We start from the raw sequence: 23,730 nt of genomic DNA on the forward strand, positions 1-23,730 counted from the left end.
TAGCATGACCGTATCGTTCGTACAGCTTGCCACAAGTGGCGAGGCGTGGCCCACCCCACGTTAAAAGTGAATGTGCTACATTGTGCTTGTTGTTGTTGTTGTTGTTGTTGCTGCAGTTGCTGTTGGCGCAAATCATTTTTGCCAACTTTATTATTGCAATTTTTGGCGTTGATTTGCACAAGTGGCAGGCAGCTCGCTTCTTGCCTCGATTTACCTTATTGTTTTTTTTCTTTATGCCTTTTCATATTTCAATGGAATTGAAGAATTTCGTTTTGGCTCATTTGCATGCGGCTTCAATTTGCCAACCAGTTGGCTTTGTCGTTGGCCAGAACAACGCTTAATTGGAGGGTCAGCTCCAGCCCAGCGACCAATACTGCAACACAGCAACAACAACAGCAACAACAACAGCAACAACAACGAAAAAGGCTATGTAAACAAATGCCAGCCAACAATTCGAATAAAATAACACAAAGCCATTTTCAGCTGTTGGTTCTCTTCTACCTCTGACAAATTGATATACACAACTTTTTTTTTTTTTTTTGTTATTGTGGTAGGCGTTTTGCAACGTTTTGCATATTTTTGTTTAAAGTGGTTTTTAGATTTAACTTCAATTTAATTCGAGGTTGAGGCGTTAATTTATGGCCTAATTGATCCAATTTGAGTATATGTAAATCCAGTCAAGTGTTGAAATCACGTCGAAACCGTTGTTATTAAAGCTATGCTGGGCTATTGTTAAATTTTTAAATTTAGCTGAAAAGAGTTCAACCTGAGTGAGCTGTAGTCCTCGGAAATTCGCGAGAATTTCTGTATAGTTGTGATTTGATGAAAAGGCACATTCTTGGAATGGGACCTCTAATGAAATTTAATTATGATTTTTCAGAACTTTGCGGCTATGGCTTACATTAAAATTGTATTTATATGCTTTTAGTAAAGCAAGTGCTTTTACGGTTGCAAAGCAAAACTTACTCAATATAAAAAACGAATATTTAGTTTCAAATAAATTTCAGAACTCAATAAGGGGTTACGCTGTAAATGTAGCAAGAAAATGAGAGCTGGAAAAACCATTTCTAAAATTGAATGAATATATTTCTTGATCATATTAAATCTGTATACTGATTAGGCAGAATATGCAATGTCAGTTTTAAGTCCTGTTTTATTTTTCAGCCACAACTGCCCGATAAACAAATGTTTAACTGTTTGTATACCCGCTTAATTATCTCTGACAATAACAAAACCAAAGTTTACACAAATAACGTAGATGCACGAACAAATTGAAACAACACGCGAAGATAATGCAACACAATTTGCTGCCGCTGCAGTTGATGCAGCAAATGCGCTGAACATTTCGCGCATTTGCACAACAAAGTAAGCAGCGAGAAATGTGAAATGTGAAATGCGATTGCCGAATGCTGATTGCTGTCTGGCAAACAATTTTCCACGGTTTTCCTTTTCATTTGCGCCAAATGCTGCCACGGGGAGGCACTCAATGCAGCAAATTGATGCGAACTGCTGCATTCGCTGCATTTTGGTGTTGAACGTGCACTGCAACAAGCTGACAATTTGTCGTATATGCAGCAGCAGTAGCAGCTGTCAAGTGCAACAATACGGAAAATATTGAATATTTGTCAATTTGTTGTTGACATGTGGTATTAAACTAACATGCCCTCTCGCTCTTTTTCTCTCACTCTCGATTTCTTGCCTATTAGTTTGGGTCTTAATAATATGCAAATGTTATTGCCTGCTTTTAGGCATGTGAGTAATTTATGACGCTGTTGAAAGCTGCTGTCAAAAGCTCATTAATGTGACACACAATTATGCAAAACTCCGAAAGCTAACAACAACAAATGCTCGGACATGAGCACAGTGATAGCCGGAAATGTAGGACAAGCTTATTTATTGCTATTTCATAAAAGTTTAAATTGCTGAGATAATGCCGTTAAATAATGCCGGAGCAAGGCGAGTGAAAGAGAGCGAGAGAGAGAGAGAGAGAGAAAGGGAGGGTGAGAGCAAATATAAATCTCAATGTTCCTTGTTATTGTAAATGTCAAGCAGCTGTTGCTACGCTAGAACTTTGTCCAGCTGCTGCTCGCCAGTTGCTTGGCCCAGTTTGTAAACTGCAAGGATTTATTGCAGGCACTATTACGAGCCTTAATTGCATGCTGTGCCAGAGTTAAACACTATTACATATCTATATGGACACAGAGTATTGCTTGCGTTTTGGGCATTCTCGAATTTTAATATTCGTTTGCTTGATTCTCACATAGTTGACTAGTCCTATGGCTAACAGAAACTTAAAGGGCTACGTTGAACTGGCTGCTGATGGAACAGGACATTTGTTTAGACCACGGCGCTGTAAGCGGAGAATGTGAGCAATCTTCAAATCAAGTATTTCGAAACCTACTTACATCAAATTGTTTTCCGGCTGTGGCCAGACGGGCGCCGGAAGTAGGACAGCAGCCGGTGCTGGTTGTGGTGCTGCGCCACCGGCACCGCCTCCACCGCCGGCCCCATTGTGTGCTCCTTGACCGCCTTTGCCACCTTTTCCACCCTTGGAGCCATCAGGTCCGTCAGGTCCATCAGCGCCATCGGCACCGTCCTCGCCATCCGGCTGTGCACCGGCTGGACTGGGTGCACCGGGTGCGCCGTTTTGGCCATTCTCTCCGGATGTGGCTGTACCACCGCCACCGCCACCTCCTCCGGCGCCGCCACCACCAGCACTGCCACCGCCACCGGAACCGCCACTGCCACCAGCTCCGCCCGAAATTCCACCAGCTTGTCCTGCCTGCCCTGCGCCGCCTCCGCCGCCACCACTATCACCACCATCGCCACCAGCTCCTGCACTAGCCGCAGCAGCAGCACTTGAAACTGCCTCATCAGCAGCACTACCTTCCGCAGAAGAAGCGTTGTTAATTGTCAGCGCCTCGTCATTCAAGCCGGCGTCTCCGGTAGAGGACTCCACATATTCGCCCTCCAGGCCCGGCTGTGGTTTCCACAAACCATCATCTGCGTCAATTGGCGGCTTATAGCTGCCATCATCCTCTGGCGGCTGCACAAGTAACAGGATTGGCACCGGCTGTGCTACTAAATATGTGCCAGACACTGGCAGCGGTAATGGGACCACATGAGCCGTGCCACAATCGATGTGGTAGGCGGCCAATAGGGCCAAAAGCGGCAGCAGCAACTGCAGGTGTAAATTTTCGAAATCTCCGAAACTGGCATCAATTAAATCCAATTAATTGCTTACCGCTGTTGTTCGCATACTGTGCGTAAATTAATGGCAAATTATATATCCCTTTTGAGTCCGATCTCGGCTGAGGCTGAGGTGGAACTGACTCCGTTGGTCATGCCCTAACGATGCTTATATATGTAGTCTGCTTGCTGTTCGATTGATTAATTGGAACTGGGTTACGAGTAGCGACATTGTCTATAAATGGTATCAGCTTCTACTATAGCAATGCAGCCGCATAAATCAAGTTCGATCCCAGTTAATTACAGCAAAATGCACTATTATAATCTTACCAACAACAATTACGCTTCACAATGATCGTGTTAGTTTGTCCAGTGTAGTTCACAGAACACAGAACAGATCAATTACGCAGTTTAGTTTGCTCTGAATGAATATTTCTTATGCTATGGGTATTCCTCAAGGTCAGCATACTTACACAAATACCCTCTATTTCTCTCTGTTCATGAAAGAAGAAATTTGAATAAAATTACGGCGAATGGTTGGATAAATAAATGATAAATTACTTGCTATGTTAAGGGTATTCCCTGTTGACAAATATTTGGAAAAGTAATTGAGTGATTATGCTTGAGGTGTTCCCCAAAAAAAAATTACCTTCTAATTTCACATCTCTATTGTTTATAATAATGTGGATAACATGTTAATACTACAATCTTATTATTAGTTTGTCATATCTGTGTCACTGTTACCATAGGGTACCTGAACTATCCAATGCTGCAGCATTACCTAATCGAGATTCTTGAAATTTCTCACTAGTTGATCTACTAATAAATAATTAAAATGCCTTCCCACTGAAATGCGCCGCTGTCAGCGGTGGCAGCAACCCGAGATAAGATGCCATTCATGGCCATGTGCCGGCAGTCAAGAATCTGAACTCTCTGAGGAGGCAGCAGTCCGCCAAGCGGCTTAAAGTGGCGTTGGCGTCACTGACTCCATGGCTGGGGCGCGATAGCATGTGAATTGTGGTCGTGTTGGAGGCAAAAGTGGCGTTTGAGGAGTAGCCCAACCGGTTTCTGTATTCAGCGTCGCGTGTCAAATGTGTAACACAGTGGTGGCAAAAATTAAGTGCTAGCTGAGGGGCAATTGTGGCTGCTGGGGTTGCTGTGCCGCCTGAGAGCTCCTTTTGGGCTTCTCATAAATGATGAGCAACTATTAAACCTTATGCAGCTACGACTAAATCAATTAAGCCAACAAGCCCAAAGAACAACAACAACAGCAACCATAAGGGAGTGCAAGGAACGAGTAACGGCAACGAGCCCATTATCATCATCATCCTCGTTCTCGTCTTGGCTATGTCCCCTTGCTCATTCTTAACATTCAGCTACAAAGCCCGGAACATTATTCACAGCAACAAAGGGACGGGCGGGCGAGCTGGCAACTTAGTAAAACTAAATTGTTTGTGCGTGTGCCACCAGCTGATAAAAAGACGCAGCGTGTGCTCTCCAAGGATGGCAGTGTGGAGCCAGTTAGTTAGCTGGCTAGTTGGCTAGTTAGCCAGTAACACCCCTTCCACCAGCTCGGACAAAGTTTCAGTCAATTAGCCCAGCGTCGGACTTTGGAACGCGACTGGCACATGAAATGATGCCAACGCTGCGCATTTGGTCATAACATTTGACTGAGATTCAATTTTGCTGGCATTGCAAATATTTTTGCGCCTCAGTGTGGCCATTGACCACTGTCCAAGGTGGAGCTGGTGGCGTGTGCTATTAATCAAAACTGAGGCGCCAATCGACGAGCCGCAGACGCAAACAATGCGCTTAAATATGTTGCCCATAAATGGCTGGGAGCCCAGCAAGGCGGCGACCATTCATTCACACATATCCTGGCCGCTCCCTAGCCGCACCCCGGCCACGCCTTTGGGGTAGACGCATATAAATAGTTTTGCTGGGGACTCGACGGTGCTTCATTTGTTAGCTGACTGACAGCCAAGTCAAGTTGACGTTGCCATCGACTCTGCACGCGGACAGCGACAACAACAACAACCACAAACAACAAAAACAACAACAACAACAAACAACAAAGGGATTTTTGTTGTCGTTACTGTGAGACACAAAAAGGCTTCTACGTGCCTCGCATGTGCGTTTTGTGTGGGCGTGTATTGCCACAACAAACACTAAGGGGAAGACCGCACGATGCGCAGATCGAAAACAGTTTACAGAAATGATTACCACTGGGCGAATGACTAATGAGCAATGTGGCGTATGTGTGATGTATTGCTGTGTGCCCTGCACAGACGAATGCCTGGCAGAATGTGTAAGCAGCATCCCATGGAGCTGTCAGTGGGTAAAGTCCATCACCATCATCAGTGTGCTACATGCCCGCAATTGTAAATTCATTGTACACCCATGTGTTTAATTAAAAGACTAGCTCTGGGGGTATTGCTATTGCTATTTATATAGGAAAAATGTATTTCATGCTACCCGTAATCATGTGTCTAATGAGGATTTATTTTTTTATAAATGAAATACGTAAGAGAAGCAACATAAATAATTTCGACTTTTATTACATACGCTAACAAAAAACCTCACTTATAATATTAAAGCTAGACTAGCTATAATTTATTATATATTAGCAAGTCGCCTAACTAACTATATAACCTCAGCCTAACAAGTTATTGATTTTATATTCGAATACAATGAAGCTTAAAATGTGTAAAAGATTACTAAGAGAAATGCGTTCAAGCTTATAATAAAATGTATAGCTGATGAGGGATAAGTTAGGGCAGCTTTTACTGTGTTCTCTTCTGTAATCTATATCTACGATAAAATCTTCTACCGCAGCTGATTATTAGAATTAGTTTTGCAAACGATAAGAACATTTTACAATTGAGTTCTCCAGCTGCTCTGTTTTAACAAAATGCTCAATTGTTCTCAAAGAAATCCCCCTCTGCTTCCAAACTTTGGCAACAATTCTTATAAATACTTAACTCATGTGAACGTATCTATCATTCTAAATGCATTTCCTTTTCACCTTTAAAATAAGCCATGTTAGATGATTTATGATGCTTGTTGAAATACTCCTACACGACGCTGACACCACAAAAACGTATTCCCTGAGCTGAACTTTGACTGGTCTCAGTAAGTGGTATATAGAAGCCAAAAGCCCAGGGCATGACATTTACTGGGGGCGTCGAGTGTCGTCACAGCTGTCACAAATATGCAGCATGCTGAAAGTGTCGACATAGCCATCAATAACAAGCGAGTGTTCAGTCAGACAAACATATTATAGTGCCGACGGAGTAGAGCACAAAACAAACCGCATTTAAATCATAATAAATCATAGAACTAGCCGTCAAAATTTACTTCCATGCCATTTGCTGCAAATGTTAAATGCATGAAAGCTGCGCTCGCTGCGTTGTTCACATTTGCCGCTGGCGCTTTTCACGCCATGCTTCAGCTGACAATTTGACATTCGGTGAGCAAATGCAGTTGACAATAAAACGCATAAATATGATGTGTGTCATAAGCGTTTAAATTATGTCAACAATTATGACTTTTTGCTCGCTTTAGTTGTAAGTAAGGGTAGGTGTACAAACAAAACACTGTAAAAGCTGGGAAGCTGTAATCGGAAAGTTGTGCCCGCAAATGTGGAAAATGTTTAGTTAAATTTTTGAGATAAAGTTCATTTGAGATAAAGTTCAATTCTATTTAGAAGCATTACATATACACTTATATATATTTCGATGTATGTTCGCATGCAGATAGGTACGTATGCAAGTGTACAATATGTATGCAAGGGGACATGTATTTTTTCCAGCTGCGCGGTTAATTAATAAGAAACGTAATTTCCTGAAATATTTTCCTACTATACGATTCTCATGAATATTCGTGAGATATACAATGTTTCATACTTTGATCTTAAATGTCATATTGTTTCGAGCGTTTTTCAGTGAATTTTTGGGTATTTTTATTTATGAGTAAATTTTTATTTATTTTTATTTTTATTTATGAGTAAATAAAAATATATGTTTAAGCAAAGTATGCAAAAAAAAAAAAGATTTAATATCTTATTTTATTACATTAATTACATTTCTACAGAGATTACTTAAATACAACAATTTTGATAATAATGAGTTTAGACTTCAAAGAGAATTCGTAAGGAAAACAGTTTTTAGAAGGAGATGAGGAGTGTTTTCTACGAATTTTCCCGTTTGCTTGATATATAGGATTCAATGTCTCTAGCAAATATGAGTCATCACAAAAAAAAGAAGAAAAGTACATATACATCAAATTAATAAAAAATGGCAACGATGAGCCGCTCATCAGCCTGTCTGACGAGCATTATAAAATCGTCTCAAGTGTTAAAGTTACTAGAGAAAAAGTATATATATAGATTTATGAGACCGTATACAGATATTTGCACACATTTTTATTGTTCTTATATACTTGTTGCCCATTAAGTGGGCATAAAATAAGAAATAAAATGAACTGAAAGCGATTACAAAAAGCTCGTCGAGCCGTATAAAATGCGTGAAACTGAATGTTTGGGCACTAACAAGTGTTGCAATATTTTTATTGTTTTTATTGAGCGCCAACAAATTGGTTTTGCTTGAGTCAGTCAGCCGCCTATGTTGGCTTTTATGATCATATCATAACGGAATTTTTATTGTTTCTTTAGTTTTCTGTTCGACTTTGATTGCATTTGTTGGCATCGTCCCGCGTTCCTGTTATGAACTGAAGGCGTTTATTGGTTTTTTCACGCCATTGCTAATGAGTAAAACATTTACGAGCTGCCCCAACACCCCCAAATTCCGCCGGCCAACAAGTAACAACATCAGCAACAACAACAACTGAGGCAATTCTTTTCGCTTGGTCAACTTTATGTGTAAGAGCTTTAAGGCCAACAAAATTTGTGCTGTTTAATTTAAGGGAGCTCATGTGCAAAGCCCTGAGTAAATCTCTTGTAGCCAAGAATTTGCTATTAATAGTACTGGTATTCAAGCCCGGCGGGGCTTATCATCAGCCTGTCGCCATCTTGTCTGGCGCTTTCTTCGCAAAAACCGCAAGTATCCGCCCCTGGCGCCCATCCATCAATTTGGTCTACTTTTTCGATAAGCAAAGCATTTGCCTGATCCTTCATCGTCCTGTGAGTGTGTGTGGAAGTGGGTGGGGTTATGATTTGGTCACAGTTACTGATAATATGCGGAACTTAAGCACAGACCAGTTGAGCCAAAGGCTTTTGGGTTTTGGAGTTTACATAAATGGACTTACTTTTAAGCGAAGCAAAAACCAAGGTCGAACATTTGAGATATACTTGTGCTTCAATTGAAACCATTGTCAATGGCCTCATTTCCATTCGGACCAAAAATATGACGTCTAAACTCTTGCCTTAAATAATTGGTCAACGACAAGCTCCTAACCCTGTCTAAAGCTCACTCCCATTTCAAGTCGAAGTCACAGGCAAAGTCACATTTCTAGTTACAGAGCACAAAAAGCCATTTATGCAAACTGCTGTTGGCAGTTGAAAGCAATTGGCAGCAATGTGAATGGAAATGGAAGCTGTTCCTGATAATTGAATGTATTGTTCTGGGAGTTTTTGTGTTTTTGTCATGCTTCTAGTGTCTTGTAAGAAGCTGGCAGTTTTGGTTTAGTTGTCGCCCATTTATATAAATGTCTATAGGGGAGACACTGGGCACAGTCGCAGCTGGAGTAGACCACAGAGATTCGAGTGCGTATTATATCATTCCTTTCCGGTGGGCGTCTAGTTTTGGCTGATGACGCACTTTCCGTGCTTGGCGCCGCTTTGGCCTTGTCCTTGTGCTTTCTCCATCGCACACAGAGCAAAAGACAACAACCTGTTGGATGGGGAGCGCTCGCTGGCTCATCAGTCAAAGAATTGCAGATGTAATAAATGTTTGAAGCATTCTTAGCCATGACATTTGTGTTGCTCTCCGCTACCAAAAAGAAGATTTAAGCGAGTCTGTTTGTGAATAAATCGATTGGGTACACTTACTTAAGTTAGCTTCTTTGCAGCCAAATATCGCAGATGTGGTGTGTTTAATTTCCTGGGGGTATTTATGGATTTATATCTGTCTCACTCTTACAAATAATAGCTCAATTGGTTTTCTCTTTTGCCTATTGATGAGCTTGGCAGGGCAAGCAACAACAAACACACAACCAAAGCCAATCAAAATTGAACGTACAGGCCAAAAATACGCTCAAAGCCAATTTACATGTGACACAGTCAAAGATTGTAATTGTGTTGGTGTTTGTGTGTGTGTGAGTGTGTGGGTGTGTGCGTGTGTTTACTACACCTGATCCCATTTCGAATGGGGACTTGACTTTTATGTAGCGGCTGTTGACTTTCCACATTGCCTTGTACCTACCCTTAAAACAAATCATCTTTTATTATAACGCATTAATCATACGCACTGTGCGCCCCGCTGCTTTGCTTTGCTGCGGAAGTGCAAAGATCTTGCACACAGAACAAGCATACACATATAAACACACAGCTAGCAAATTCTGTGTTTCGTTTCGTTTTGTTTCACTTCGCTTGCTGCTTTTCATCAGGTTTGCCAGGGCTTTTAATTTTTTGCGCCCCGTTGTTGCCTACTTTTGTGCTGGGCCCATAATTTATGGCCAGGTGTGCAGCAGCTCTAATTGCGTGATAAGTTTCAGCAATGAGTATTTTGTGTATTATTTTATTTTATTTTGTTGTTGTATTTGTATTTTCTGATATTCTATCAGGCGTTTCTGTTACAATTGACGTCAATTTTTTGTGTGTTTTAGAAATTGGCTTTAACTAGGCTGCTTGAGCGGTACCCCGGGAGCCAATTGATTTATGGCTGTGGCTTATTAACAGCGCTCGTTGTGAGGCAGGGCAACCGCAGTAGTGCTTTGACATTTGGGCCAACGGCAAACAGCTCAATTGGCTGCCTTTAATTGAGACGCAAAAAGTTAGCTACTTAAAATGCTCGGCTCATCGCTGCAGTTGAGCGCACAGCGTGTAAACTGGAGCATACTTTTCAGCTTTTTTTTTTGCACACAATCTCCAAAGCTGACAATGTCGCTGTTTTTCCTGGCGCAACAACAACAATCACAACTACGACAGAAACAACAATGCCAACCCATAAAAGCATTGAACGCTCGTTTAGCTGCACGTCGCACCAGAATAGCTTCGGGGTGTTTGGGGTTTTTCGTTTACAGTTTCAAGCGGAAGCGATGGTTGGTGTAGGGGGGGGGGGGGGGGGGATCTGTGGAAACTGCAATTGCTGCTGTATTACTGCGGCAAAACGCGACTGTGATACGTGGCCACATGGGGTGGCATGCAGCTGTTTAATGCCAGCCAGCCAAGCGGCAGGACGTCTGTTTATCTTGGCCCTGTCAACGGCATAATGCTGGCTCCGAACGCAGTTCGACATTTAGTAGGCAAACCCACGAAAAGCCCTAAAAGGACATACAGCAAAAACGACACTATGTGGCAACGCACTAAAACATTTTGTATTCAAAGAACCCAGCTGACTTTCAGCTAGAATGCTGTTCCATGGGCCATGTGGGCGTCAATCGCCCCTGAGCATGTGGGCGTGATGCTCAACCGAAAAAAATTGGACTGAGTTCTAAGTGGCCTAGACTTGGCTAAAGGTTACCACGCGCTGTCTCTGCATACACAGTGTCTATTACAAACACAACTCAGATATCAGAATGTCAGGCCAGAAGTGTACATTTAAATTCACAACATCAAGCACCAAATTAATGTGAACATTTTGATTTTGATTAGGAGTGAATGAAAATAAATGGCAGCGTAAAGTCAAATGTAAATACTGGTAAGCAAGTCAGCCACTTCTTGGGAATGGCATTAAAATGTTAATTTTAGAGCGCAAATTATTGAGAAATGACAGCGAAATAGGTTAAGCAAGTAATTTATATACCATTTTATGTTGCTCTCTCGGCCAGGGAACGCAAGGGCTGACACAAATAAATAACTGATTTTAGTGTACTTTAACAGATTACATTTTTTAATAGCATAAAAAGTTTGAATTAAGTTAAGCAACAAAGATTTTCAATGTATAAAGCATAAATAATGTGCTAGAAAGCACTTGCAAGTTCCATGTCAAAATAAGCTTGTAAAGCATATGATTTCCTTAATCAGGCTTAAAAATGCGTCAAGGTGCAATCAATCACACTTAAAGCTTTTAAGCTCAAAGCCTTAAACGTTCCTTCGTTTTTGTTTTAAGTTCTCACCAGAAGACTAATATGTGCGTAAACAGTTGATTCTAACATTTGATTTTAATTCGATGGATCTTAAACTTATTTTCAAATATCTTTGTAAGATTTAACTTAAAACGTGAAGCTTAAGATTGACTTAAATTTTCCACGTGCGGAACTGGATGAAAAGGCTATGTCTAAAATGAAAAGCATACAAGTTGCCAATGCAGGGCCAGGGTACCTGCTTTCTGTATGTATATATAAATGTATGAATCTACGAGTGTCTGTATGTATGTATATGTGTGTGTATAAGTGTAAGTGTGTAAGTATTAAAGTGCGTTTCTATGAATGCCTGTATGTATATAAGAATTGTTGTATGTTTGTAGTATATATGCATTCTACCCGCGGAGTTATTATCCATCATACCGCGCGGAGCTATGTCGTTTTGGAACGTCATATCTCCCCGCGGAGCTATTTCCATCCGAGCGGAAGGAGTTATGTCGTTTTGGAACGTCATATCTCCCCGCGGAGCTATTACCCATCATACCGCGCAGAGTTATGTCGTTTTGGAACGTCATATCTCCCCGCGGAGCTATTTCCATCCGAGCGGAGGGAGTTATGTCGTTATGGAACGTCATATCTCCCCGCGGAGCTATTATCCACCATACCGCGCGGAGCTATGTCGTTTTGGAACGTCATATCTCTCCGCGGAGCTATTACCCATCATACCGCGCGGAGCTATGTCGTTTTGGAAAGTCATATCTCTCCGCGGAGCTATTACCCATCATACCGCCTGGAGTTATGTCGTTTTGGAACGTCATATCTCTCCGCGGAGCTATTACCCATCATACCGCGTGGAGTTATGTCGTTTTGGAACGTCATATCTCCCCGCGGAGCTATTATCCATCATACCGCGCGGAGTTATGTCGTTTTGGAACGTCATATCTCCCCGCGGAGCCATTTCCATCCGAGCGCAGGGAGTTATGTCATTTTGGAACGTCATATCTCCCCGCGGAGCTATTATCCATCATACCGCGCGGAGTTATGTCGTTTTGGAACGTCATATCTCCCCGCGGAGCTGTTATCCACCATACCGCGCGGAGCTATGTCGTTTTGGAACGTCATATCTCCCCGCGGAGCTATTATCCATCATACCGGGCGGAGCTATGTCGTTTTGGAACGTCATATCTCCCCGCGGAGCTATTATCCATCATAACGCGCGGAGCTATGTCGTTTTGGAACGTCATATCTCCCCGCGGAGCTATTACCCATCATACCGCGCGGAGATATATCGTTTTGGAACGTCATATCTCCCCGCGGAGCTATTATCCATCATACCGCGCGGAGTTATGTCGTTTTGGAACGTTATATCTCTCCGCGGAGCTATTTCCATCCGAGCGGAGGGAGTTATGGCGTTTTGGAACGTCATATCTCCCCGCGGGGCTATTTCCATCCGAGCGGAGGGAGCTATGTCGTTTTGGAACGTCATATCTCCCCGCCGAGCTATTACCCATCATACCGCCTGGAGTTATGTCGTTTTGGAACGTCATATCTCCCCGCGGAGCTATTTCCATCCGAGCGGAGGGAGTTATGTCGTTATGGAACGTCATATCTCCCCGCGGAGCTATTATCCACCATACCGCGCGGAGCTATGTCGTTTTGGAACGTCATATCTCCCCGCGGAGCTATTATCCATCATACCGGGCGGAGCTATGTCGTTTTGGAACGTCATATCTCCCCGCGGAGCTATTATCCATCATAACGCGCGGAGCTATGTCGTTTTGGAACGTCATATCTCCCCGCGGAGCTATTACCCATCATACCGCGCGGAGATATATCGTTTTGGAACGTCATATCTCCCCGCGGAGCTATTATCCATCATACCGCGCGGAGTTATGTCGTTTTGGAACGTTATATCTCTCCGCGGAGCTATTTCCATCCGAGCGGAGGGAGTTATGTCGGTTTCGAACGTCATATCTCCCCGCGGAGCTATTATCCATCATACCGCGCGGAGTTATGTCGTTTTGGAACGTCATATTTCCCCGCGGAGCTATTACCCGTCATACCGCGCGGAGTTATGTCGTTTTGGAACGTCATATCTCTCCGCGGAGCTATTATCCATCACACCGCGCGGAGCTATGTCGTTTTGGAACGTCATATCTTCCCGCGGAGCTTTTACCCATCATACCGCCTGGAGTTATGTCGTTTTGGAAAGTCATATCTCTCCGCGGAGCTATTACCCATCATACTGCGTGGAGTTATGTCGTTTTGGAACGTCATATCTCCCCGCGGAGCTATTTCGAAGCTATTTCCATCCGAGCGGAGGGAGCTATGTCGTTTTGGAACGTCATATCTCCCCGCCGAGCTATTACCCATCATACCGCCTGGAGTTATGTCGTTTTGAAACGTCATATCTCTCCGCGGAGCTATTACCCATCATACCGCGTGGAGTTATGTCGTTTTGGAACGTCATATCTCCCCGCGGAGCTATTATCCATCATACCGCGCGGAGTTATGTCGTTTTGGAACGTCATATCTCCCCGCGGAGCCATTTCCATCCGAGCGCAGGGAGTTATGTCATTTTGGAACGTCATATCTCCCCGCGGAGCTATTATCCATCATACCGCGCGGAGTTATGTCGTTTTGGAACGTCATATTTCCCCGCGGAGCTATTACCCATCATACCGCGCGGAGTTATGTCGTTTTGGAACGTCATATCTCCCCGCGGAGCTATTGCCCATCATACCGCGCGGAGCTATGTCGTTTTGGAACGTCATATCTCCCCGCGGAGCTATTACCCATCATACCGCGCGGAGTTATGTCGTTTTGGAATGTCATATCTTCCCGCGGAGCTATTTCCATCCGAGCGGAGGGAGTTATGTCGTTTTGGAACGTCATATCTCCCCGCGTAGCTATTACCCATCATACCGCGCAGAGTTATGTCGTTTTGCAACGTCATATCTCCCCGCGGAGCTATTTCCATCCGAGCGGAGGGAGTTATGTCGTTTTGGAACGTCATATCTCCCCGCGGAGCTGTTACCCATCATACCGCGCGGAGTTATGTCATTTTGGAACGTCATATCTCCCCGCGGAGCTATTATCCATCATACCGCGCGGAGTTATGTCGTTTTGGAAAGTCATATCTCTCCGCGGAGCTATTACCCATCATACCGCGCGGAGTTATGTCGTTTTGGAACGTCATATCTCCCCGCGGAGCCATTTCCATCCGAGCGCAGGGAGTTATGTCGTTTTGGAACGTCATATCTCCCCGCGGAGCTATTATCCATCATACCGCGCGGAGTTATGTCGTTTTGGAACGTCATATCTCCCCGCGGAGCTATTATCCATTATACCGCGCGGAGTTATGTCGTTTTGGAACGTCATATCTCCCCGCAGAGCTATTATCCATCATACCGCGCGGAGTTATGTCGTTTTGGAACGTCATATCTCCCCGCGGAGCTAGTTTCCATCATACCGCGTGGAGCTATGTCGTTTTGGAACGTCATATCTCCCCGCGGAGCTTTTACCCATCATACCGCGCGGAGTTATGTCGTTTTGGAACGTCATATCTCCCCGCGGAGCTATTATCCATCATACCGCGTGGAGTTATGTCGTTTTGGAACGTCATAGCTCCCCGGGAAGCTATTTCCATCCGAGCGGAGGGAGTTATGTCGTTTTGGAACGTCATATCTCCCCGCTGGGCCCATATCCATCATATCACGCGGAGTTATGTCGTTTTGGAACGTCATATCTCCCCGCGGAGCTATTATCCATCATACCGCGCGGAGTTATGTCGTTTTGGAACGTCATATCTCCCCGCGGAGCTATTTCCATCCGAGCGGAGGAATTTATGTCGTTTTGGAACGTCATATCTCCCCGCGGAGCTGTTACCCATCATACCGCGCGGAGTTATGTCGTTTTGGAACGTCATATCTCCCCGCGAAGCTATTATCCATCATACCGCGCGGAGTTATGTCGTTTTGGAACGTCATATCTCCCCGCGGAGCTATTATCCATTATACCGCGCGGAGTTATGTCGTTTTGGAACGTCATATCTCCCCGCAGAGCTATTATCCATCATACCGCGCGGAGTTATGTCGTTTTGGAACGTCATATCTCCCCGCGGAGCTATTTCCATCCGAGCGGAGGAAGTTATGTCGTTTTGGAACGTCATATCTCCCCGCGGAGCTGTTACCCATCATACCGCGCGGAGTTATGTCGTTTTGGAACGTCATATCTCCCCGCGAAGCTATTATCCATCATACCGCGCGGAGTTATGTCGTTTTGGAACGTCATATCTCCCCGCGGAGCTATTATCCATTATACCGCGCGGAGTTATGTCGTTTTGGAACGTCATATCTCCCCGCAGAGCTATTATCCATCATACCGCGTGGAGTTATGTCGTTTTGGAACGTCATAGCTCCCCGGGAAGCTATTTCCATCCGAGCGGAGGGAGTTATGTCGTTTTGGAACGTCATATCTCCCCGCTGAGCCCATATCCATCATATCACGCGGAGTTATGTCGTTTTGGAACGTCATATCTCCCCGCGGAGCTATTTCCATCCGAGCGGAGGAAGTTATGTCGTTTTGGAACGTCATATCTCCCCGCGGAGCTGTTACCCAACATACCGCGTGGAGCTATGTCGTTTTGGAACGTCATATCTCCCCGCGGAGCTTTTACCCATCATACCGCCTGGAGTTATGTCGTTTTGGAAAGTCGTATCTCTCCGCGGAGCTATTACCCATCATACCGCGCGGAGTTATGTCGTTTTGGAACGTCATATCTCCCCGCGGAGCTATTATCCATCATACCGCGCGGAGTTATGTCGTTTTGGAACGTCATATCTCCCCGCGGAGCTATTTCCATCCGAGCGGAGGAAGCTATGTCGTTTTGGAACGTCATATCTCCCCGCGGAGCTGTTACCCATCATACCGCGCGGAGTTATGTCGTTTTGGAACGTCATATCTCCCCGCGAAGCTATTATCCATTATACCGCGCGGAGTTATGTCGTTTTGGAACGTCATATCTCCGCGCGGAGCTATTTCCATCCGACCGGACGGAGTTATGTCGTTTTGGAACGTCATATCTCCCCGCGGAGCTATTATCCATCATACCGCGCGGAGTTATGTCGTTTTGGAACGTCATATCTCCCCGCGGAGCTATTATCCATCATACCGCGCGGAGTTATGTCGTTTTGGAACGTCATATCTCCCCACGGAGCTATTTCCACCCGAGCGGAGATAGTTATGTCGTTTTGGAACGTCATATCTCCCCGCGGAGCTATTTCCATCCGAGCGGAGGGAGTTATGTCGTTTTGGAACGTCATATCTTTCCGCGGAGCTATTACCCATCATACCACGCTGAGTTATGTCGTTTTGGAACGTCATATCTCCCCGCGGAACTATTATCCATCATACCGCGCGGAGTTATGTCGTTTTGGAACGTCATATCTCCCCGCGGAGCTAGTTCCCATCATACCGCGCGGAGTTCTGTCGTTTTGGAACGTCATAGCTCCCCGGGAAGCTATTTCCATCCGAGCGGAGGGAGTTATGTCGTTTTGGAACGTCATATCTCCCCGCTGAGCCCATATCCATCATATCACGCGGAGTTATGTCGTTTTGGAACGTCATATCTCCCCGCGGAGCTATTATCCATCATACCGCGCGGAGTTATGTCGTTTTGGAACGTCATATCTCCCTGCGGAGCTATTTCCATCCGAGCGGAGGAAGTTATGTCGTTTTGGAACGTCATATCTCCCCGCGGAGCTGTTACCCATCATACCGCGCGGAGTTATGTCGTTTTGGAACGTCATATCTCCCCGCGAAGCTATTATCCATCATACCGCGCGGAGTTATGTCGTTTTGGAACGTCATATCTCCCCGCGGAGCTAGTACCCATCATACCGCGTGGAGCTATGTCGTTTTGGAACGTCATATCTCCCCGCGGAGCTTTTACCCATCATACCGCGCGGAGTTATGTCGTTTTGGAACGTCATATCTCCCCGCGGAGCTATTATCCATCATACCGCGCGGAGTTATGTCGTTTTGGAACGTCATAGCTCCCCTGGAAGCTATTTCCATCCGAGCGGAGGGAGTTATGTCGTTTTGGAACGTCATATCTCCCCGCTGAGCCCATATCCATCATATCACGCGGAGTTATGTCGTTTTGGAACGGTATATCTCCCCGCGGAGCTATTATCCATCATACCGCGCGGAGTTATGTCGTTTTGGAACGTCATATCTCCCCGCGAAGCTATTATCCATCATACCGCGCGGAGTTATGTCGTTTTGGAACGTCATATCTCCCCGCGGAGCTAGTACCCATCATACCGCGTGGAGCTATGTCGTTTTGGAACGTCATATCTCCCCGCGGAGCTTTTACCCATTATACCGCGCGGAGTTATGTCGTTTTGGAACGTCATATCTCCCCGCGGAGCTATTATCCATCATACCGCGCGGAGTTATGTCGTTTTGGAACGTCATATCTCCCCGCGGAGCTATTTCCATCCGAGCGGAGGAAGCTATGTCGTTTTGGAACGTCATATCTCCCCGCGGAGCTGTTACCCATCATACCGCGCGGAGTTATGTCGTTTTGGAACGTCATATCTCCCCGCGAAGCTATTATCCATAATACCGCGCGGAGTTATGTCGTTTTGGAACGTCATATCTCCGCGCGGAGCTATTTCCATCCGACCGGACGGAGTTATGTCGTTTTGGAACGTCATATCTCCCCGCGGAGCTATTATCCATCATACCGCGCGGAGTTATGTCGTTTTGGAACGTCATATCTCCCCGCGGAGCTATTATCCATCATACCGCGCGGAGTTATGTCGTTTTGGAACGTCATATCTCCCCGCGGAGCTATTTCCATCCGAGCGGAGGAAGCTATGTCGTTTTGGAACGTCATATCTCCCCGAGGAGCTATTTCCATCCGAGCGGAGGGAGTTATGTCGTTTTGGAACGTCATATCTCCCCGCGGAGCTATTTCCATCCGAGCGGAGGAAGTTATGTCGTTTTGGAACGTCATATCTCCCCGCGGAGCTGTTACCCATCATACCGCGCGGAGTTATGTCGTTTTGGAACGTCATATCTCCCCGCGGAGCTATTACCCATCATACCGCGCGGAGCTATGTCGTTTTGGAACGTCGTATCTCCCCGCGGAGCTATTACCCATCATACCGCGCGGAGTTATGTCGTTTTGGAACGTCATATCTCCCCGCGGAGCTATTATCCATCATTCCGCCCGGAGTTATGTCGTTTTGGAACGTCATATCTCCCCACGGAGCTATTTCCATCCGAGCGGAGATAGTTATGTCGTTTTGGAACGTCATATCTCCCCGCGGAGCTATTTCCATCCGAGCGGAGGGAGTTATGTCGTTTTGGAACGTCATATCTCTCCGCGGAGCTATTACCCATCATACCACGCTGAGTTATGTCGTTTTGGAACGTCATATCTCCCCGCGGAACTATTATCCATCATACCGCGCGGAGTTATGTCGTTTTGGAACGTCATATCTCCCCGCGGATCTAGTACCCATCGTACCGCGTGTAGTTATGTCGTTTTGGAACGTCATATCTCCTCGCGGAGCTATTATCCATCATACCGCGCGTAGCTATATCGTTTTGGAACGTCTTATCTCCCCGCGGAGCTATTACCCATCATACCGCGCGGAGTTTAGTCGTTTTGGAACGTCATATCTCCCCGCGGAGCTATTATCCATCATACCGCGCAAAGCTATGTCGTTTTGGAACGTCATATCTCCCCGCGGAGCTATTACCCATCATACCACGCGGAGTTATGTCGTTTTGGAACGTCATATCTCCCCGCGGAGCTATTATCCATCATACCGCGCGGAGTTATGTCGTTTTGGAACGTCATATCTCCCCGCGGAGCCATTTCCATCCGAGCGGAGGGAGTTATGTCGTTTTGGAACGTCATATCTCTCCGCGGAGCTATTTCCATCCGACCGGAGGGAGCTATGTCGTTTTGGAACGTCATATCTCCCCGCGGAGCTATTATCCATCATACCGCGCGGAGCTATGTAGTTATGGAACGTCATATCTCCCCGCGGAGCTATTATCCATCATACCGCGCGGAGTTATGTCGTTTTGGAACGTCATATCTCCCCGCGGAGCTGTTACCCATCATACCGCGCGGAGTAATGTCGTTTTGGAACGTCATATCTCCCCGCGGAGCTATTTCCATCCGAGCGGAGGGAGTTATGTCGTTTTGGAACGTCATATCTCCCCGCGGAGCTATTATCCATCATACCGCGAAGAGCTATGTCGTTTTGGAACGTCATATCTCCCCGCGAAGCTATTACCTATCATACCGCCCGGAGTAATGTCGTTTTGGAACGTCATATCTCCCCGCGGAGCTATTATCCATCATACCGCGCGGAGTTATGCCGTTTTGGAACGTCTTATATCCCCGCGGACCTATTACCCATCATACCGCGCGGAGCTACGTCGTTTTGGAACGTCGTATCTCCCCGCGGAGCTATTACCCATCATACCGCGCGGAGTTATGTTGTTTTGGAACGTCATATCTCCCCGCGGAGCTATATCCATCAGTTATGTCGTTTTGGAACGTCATATCTCTCCGCGGAGCTATTACCCATCATACCGCGCGGAGTTATGTCGTTTTGGGACGTCATATCTCCCTGCGGAGCTGTTTCCCATCATACCGCGCGGAGTTATGTCGTTTTGGAACGTTATATCTCCCCGCGGAGCAATTATCCATCATACCACGCGGAGTTATGTCGTTTTGGAACGTCATATCTCCCCGCGGAGCTATTATCCATCATACCGCGCGGAGCTATGTCGTTTTGGAACGTCATATCTCCCCGCGGAGCTATTATCCATCATACCGTGCGGAGTTATGTCGTTTTGGAACGTCATATCTCCCCGCGGAGCTATTATCCATCATACCGCGCGGAGCTATGTCGTTTTGGAACGTCATATCTCCCCGCGGAGCTATTATCCATCATACCGCGCGGAGTTATGTCGTTTTGGAACGTCATATCTCCCCGCGGAGCTATTATCCATCATACCGCGCGGAGTTATGTCGTTTTGGAACGTCATATCTCCCCGCGGAGCTATTTCCATCCGAGCGGTGGGAGCTATGTCGTTTTGGAACGTTTTATCTCCCCGCGGAGCTATTACCCATCATACCGCGCGGAGTTATGTCGTTTTGGAACGTCATATCTCCCCGCGGAGCTATTACCCATCATACCGCGCGGAGCTATGTCGTTTTGGAACGTTTTATCTCCCCGCGGAGCTAGTACCCATCATACCGCGTGGAGTTATGTCGTTTTGGAACGTCATATCTCCCCGCGGAGCTATTACCCATCATACCGCGCGGAGTTATGTCGTTTTGGAACGTCATATCTCCCCGCGGAGCTATTTCCATCCGAGCGGAGGGAGCTATGTCGTTTTGGAACGTTTTATCTCCCCGCGGAGCTAGTACCCATCATACCGCGCGGAGTTATGTCGTTTTGGAACGTCAATTCTCCCCGCGGAGCTATTACCCATCATACCGCGCGGAGTTATGTCGTTTTGGAACGTCATATCTCCCCGCGGAGCTATTTCCATCCGAGCGGTGGGAGCTATGTCGTTTTGGAACGTTTTATCTCCCCGCGGAGCTATTTCCATCCGAGCGGAGGGAGTTATGTCGTTTTGGAACGTCATATCTCCCCGCGGAGCTATTACCCATCATACCGCGCGGAGTTATGTAGTTTTGGAACGTCATATCTCCTCGCGGAGCTATTTCCATCCGAGCGGAGGGAGCTATGTCGTTTTGGAACATTATATCTCCCCGCGGAGCTATTTCCATCCGACCGGAGGGAGTTATGTCGCTTTGAAACGTCACATCTCTCCGCGGAGCTATTACCCATCATACCGCGCGGAGTTATGTCGTTTTGGAACGTCATATCTCCCCGCGGAGCTATTATCCATCATACCGCGCGGAGTTATGTCGTTTTGGAACGTCATATCTCCCCGCGGAGCTATTTCCATCCGAGCGGAGGGAGCTATGTCGTTTTGGAACGTTATATCTCCCCGCGGAGCTATTACCCATCATACCGCGCGGAGTTATGTAGTTTTGGAACGTCATATCTCCCCGCGGAGCTATTTCTATCCGAGCGGAGGGAGTTATGTCGTTTTGGAACGTCATATCTCCCCGCGGAGCTATCTCCACCCGACCGGAAGGAGTTATGTCGTTTTGGAACGTCATATCTCCCCGCGGAGCTATTTCCATCCGAGCGGAGAGAGTTATGTCGTTTTGGAATGTCATATCTCCCCGCGGAGCTATTATCCATCATACCGCGCGGAGCTATGTCGTTTTGGAACGTCATATCTCCCCGCGGAGCTATTACCCATCATACCGCGCGGAGTTATGTTATTTTGGAACGTCATATCTCCCCGCGGAGCTATTATCCATCATACCGCGCGCAGTTATGTCGTTTTGGAACGTCATATCTCCCCGCGGAGCTATTTCCATCCGAGCGGAGGGAGCTATGTCGTTTTGGAACGTTATATCTCCCCGCGGAGCTATTTCCATCCGACCGGAGGGAGTTATGTCGTTTTGGAACGTCATATCTTCACGCGGAGCTATCTCCACCCGACCGGAAGGAGTTATGTCGTTTTGGAACGTCATATCTCTCCGCGGAGTTATTACCCATCATACCGCCTGGAGTTATGTCGTTTTGGAACGTCATATCTCCACGCGGAGCTATCTCCACCCGACCGGAAGGAGTTATGTCGTTTTGGAACGTCATATCTCTCCGCGGAGCTATTACCCATCATACCGCGCGGAGTTATGTAGTTTTGGAACGTCATATCTCCCCGCGGAGCTATTTCCATCCGAGCGGAGGGAGTTATGTCGTTTTGGAACGTCATATCTCCCCGCGGAGCTATTACCCATCCTCATAAATGTGAGTAAGTTCCGCTTGAGCAGCACTGGTAGGTTCTATGAAAGTTTTTGTTTACCGTAAAAATATTTTGTATAGATATTTGTGAAAATTCCATTTGTTAAATAGCCAGGTAATACCAGCTAGAGTTTTTAACAGATTACTAAATAGAACTTTTAAATACATTTTTTAACAAAATATTTCTCTAAAATTCTCATATCACATGCAGTCAATACCGCAAACCACATCCACGTCCGCTGCGCTAGTGCAGTCTAAATTAGGGCATGGGCATTCCGCGAGTTGCTGTCATAATAGCATAAAAGTTACTCACAGCCCGGAAGTCACACCTATTCTTTAAGAAATCCACACGTTGCCGCCCGTCAGCCTCCGTCTTATTTATGGGCGCGTCATAAATTTGCGCATCGCGGCTGGCAGAGCAAGCAGTGGTGAGAAATTTTTGTAAACGGAGGTCCTTCCTGCTGAGGGTTCGGAGAACCGTTGCCGGTGTCCGCTATTTTCTGGCAATAAACTTGCAATTAATGGCCGCCAAATGAGTTTGAATGGCGAAGCCCCCGGGGGCCGCTTTGTGCCTGTGCCTTTTGTGCGCCTCAGGTGGTTTCAGTCTGTTTGTTTGGGATGCGGTGAACTGCGACCCGCCCCCAAAGGTGTTGATGACCCAGAATCAGTGACTAATGCTCTTCAATTTATGTGCATGCTTTAATTTTTAAGCTGAGGGTGCCTAAAACAATTTTCATTTATGCCAGCATGCATTTTGTTTATTAATTCAATTATTATTTAAAGACATGCTGTCATGGTGTCTAACCAATTAATATTTCTCATCTGCCAATTATAAAATCGAAGAGTAATTCCACATTATTGTAAACTTGTTCTACAGCTTAACGCGCACATAATTGAGAAAGTTGCTGCTGCTGCCTTTGCTGGGCTCATTTTCAATTCTGCTTCAGGCGTATATTTTGTTCTATTTTAAAATGTTTATGGCAAGCAGCAAATATTTTGGTGACTGCTTTTACCTTTTGCTCAGCTTGTGGAGATGGGCGCGTGACATATTAATTTCAACATAGCACGAGGGAAGGCAACAATTGTTGAATTTTCTATAAAATATTCTATTTTTTTGTAGTCTATTTTTGGCTTAGGTTAATTGGGCTAGCCAAAATTGCTATATGTATAATTAAAGTACAAAATACTAAATATATATTTTTGCTATACCTTATTTCCATTATTTTGAGCTATAGCTGCAAATTCCGAAAGCAAATTGTCTATTCTTATAGCTCGTTAGTCTGACTTTCCTAATCCTTGGAACTAGTATTGGTTACGCCACATTAAATGTTAATAATTGGAATTTACTGGTTTTTTGCCTTTTAGGATGTACACAGAAATTATTATTGCAAAAGCACGTGCCCAACGCCAGTGT

General features: G+C 45.6%; 1 protein-coding gene across 1 annotated transcript; it reads right to left on the reverse strand.

The window, feature by feature from the left end:
* Window positions 1–2,210: 2,210 nt before the first annotated feature.
* Window positions 2,211–3,393, reverse strand: LOC6629916 (uncharacterized). The gene is made up of 3 exons (XM_002054126.4): window positions 3,245–3,393; window positions 2,406–3,181; window positions 2,211–2,350 (listed from the first exon to the last, which is right to left on the reverse strand). Exons 1-3 carry the CDS (start codon window positions 3,257–3,259, stop codon window positions 2,338–2,340), a joined length of 804 nt encoding a protein of 267 aa, XP_002054162.1. The 5' UTR covers window positions 3,260–3,393; the 3' UTR covers window positions 2,211–2,337.
* Window positions 3,394–23,730: the final 20,337 nt, after the last annotated feature.

Source organism: Drosophila virilis, chromosome 2 (assembly GCF_030788295.1).
Source record: "Drosophila virilis strain 15010-1051.87 chromosome 2, Dvir_AGI_RSII-ME, whole genome shotgun sequence".
NCBI lineage: Eukaryota > Metazoa > Arthropoda > Insecta > Diptera > Drosophilidae > Drosophila > Drosophila virilis.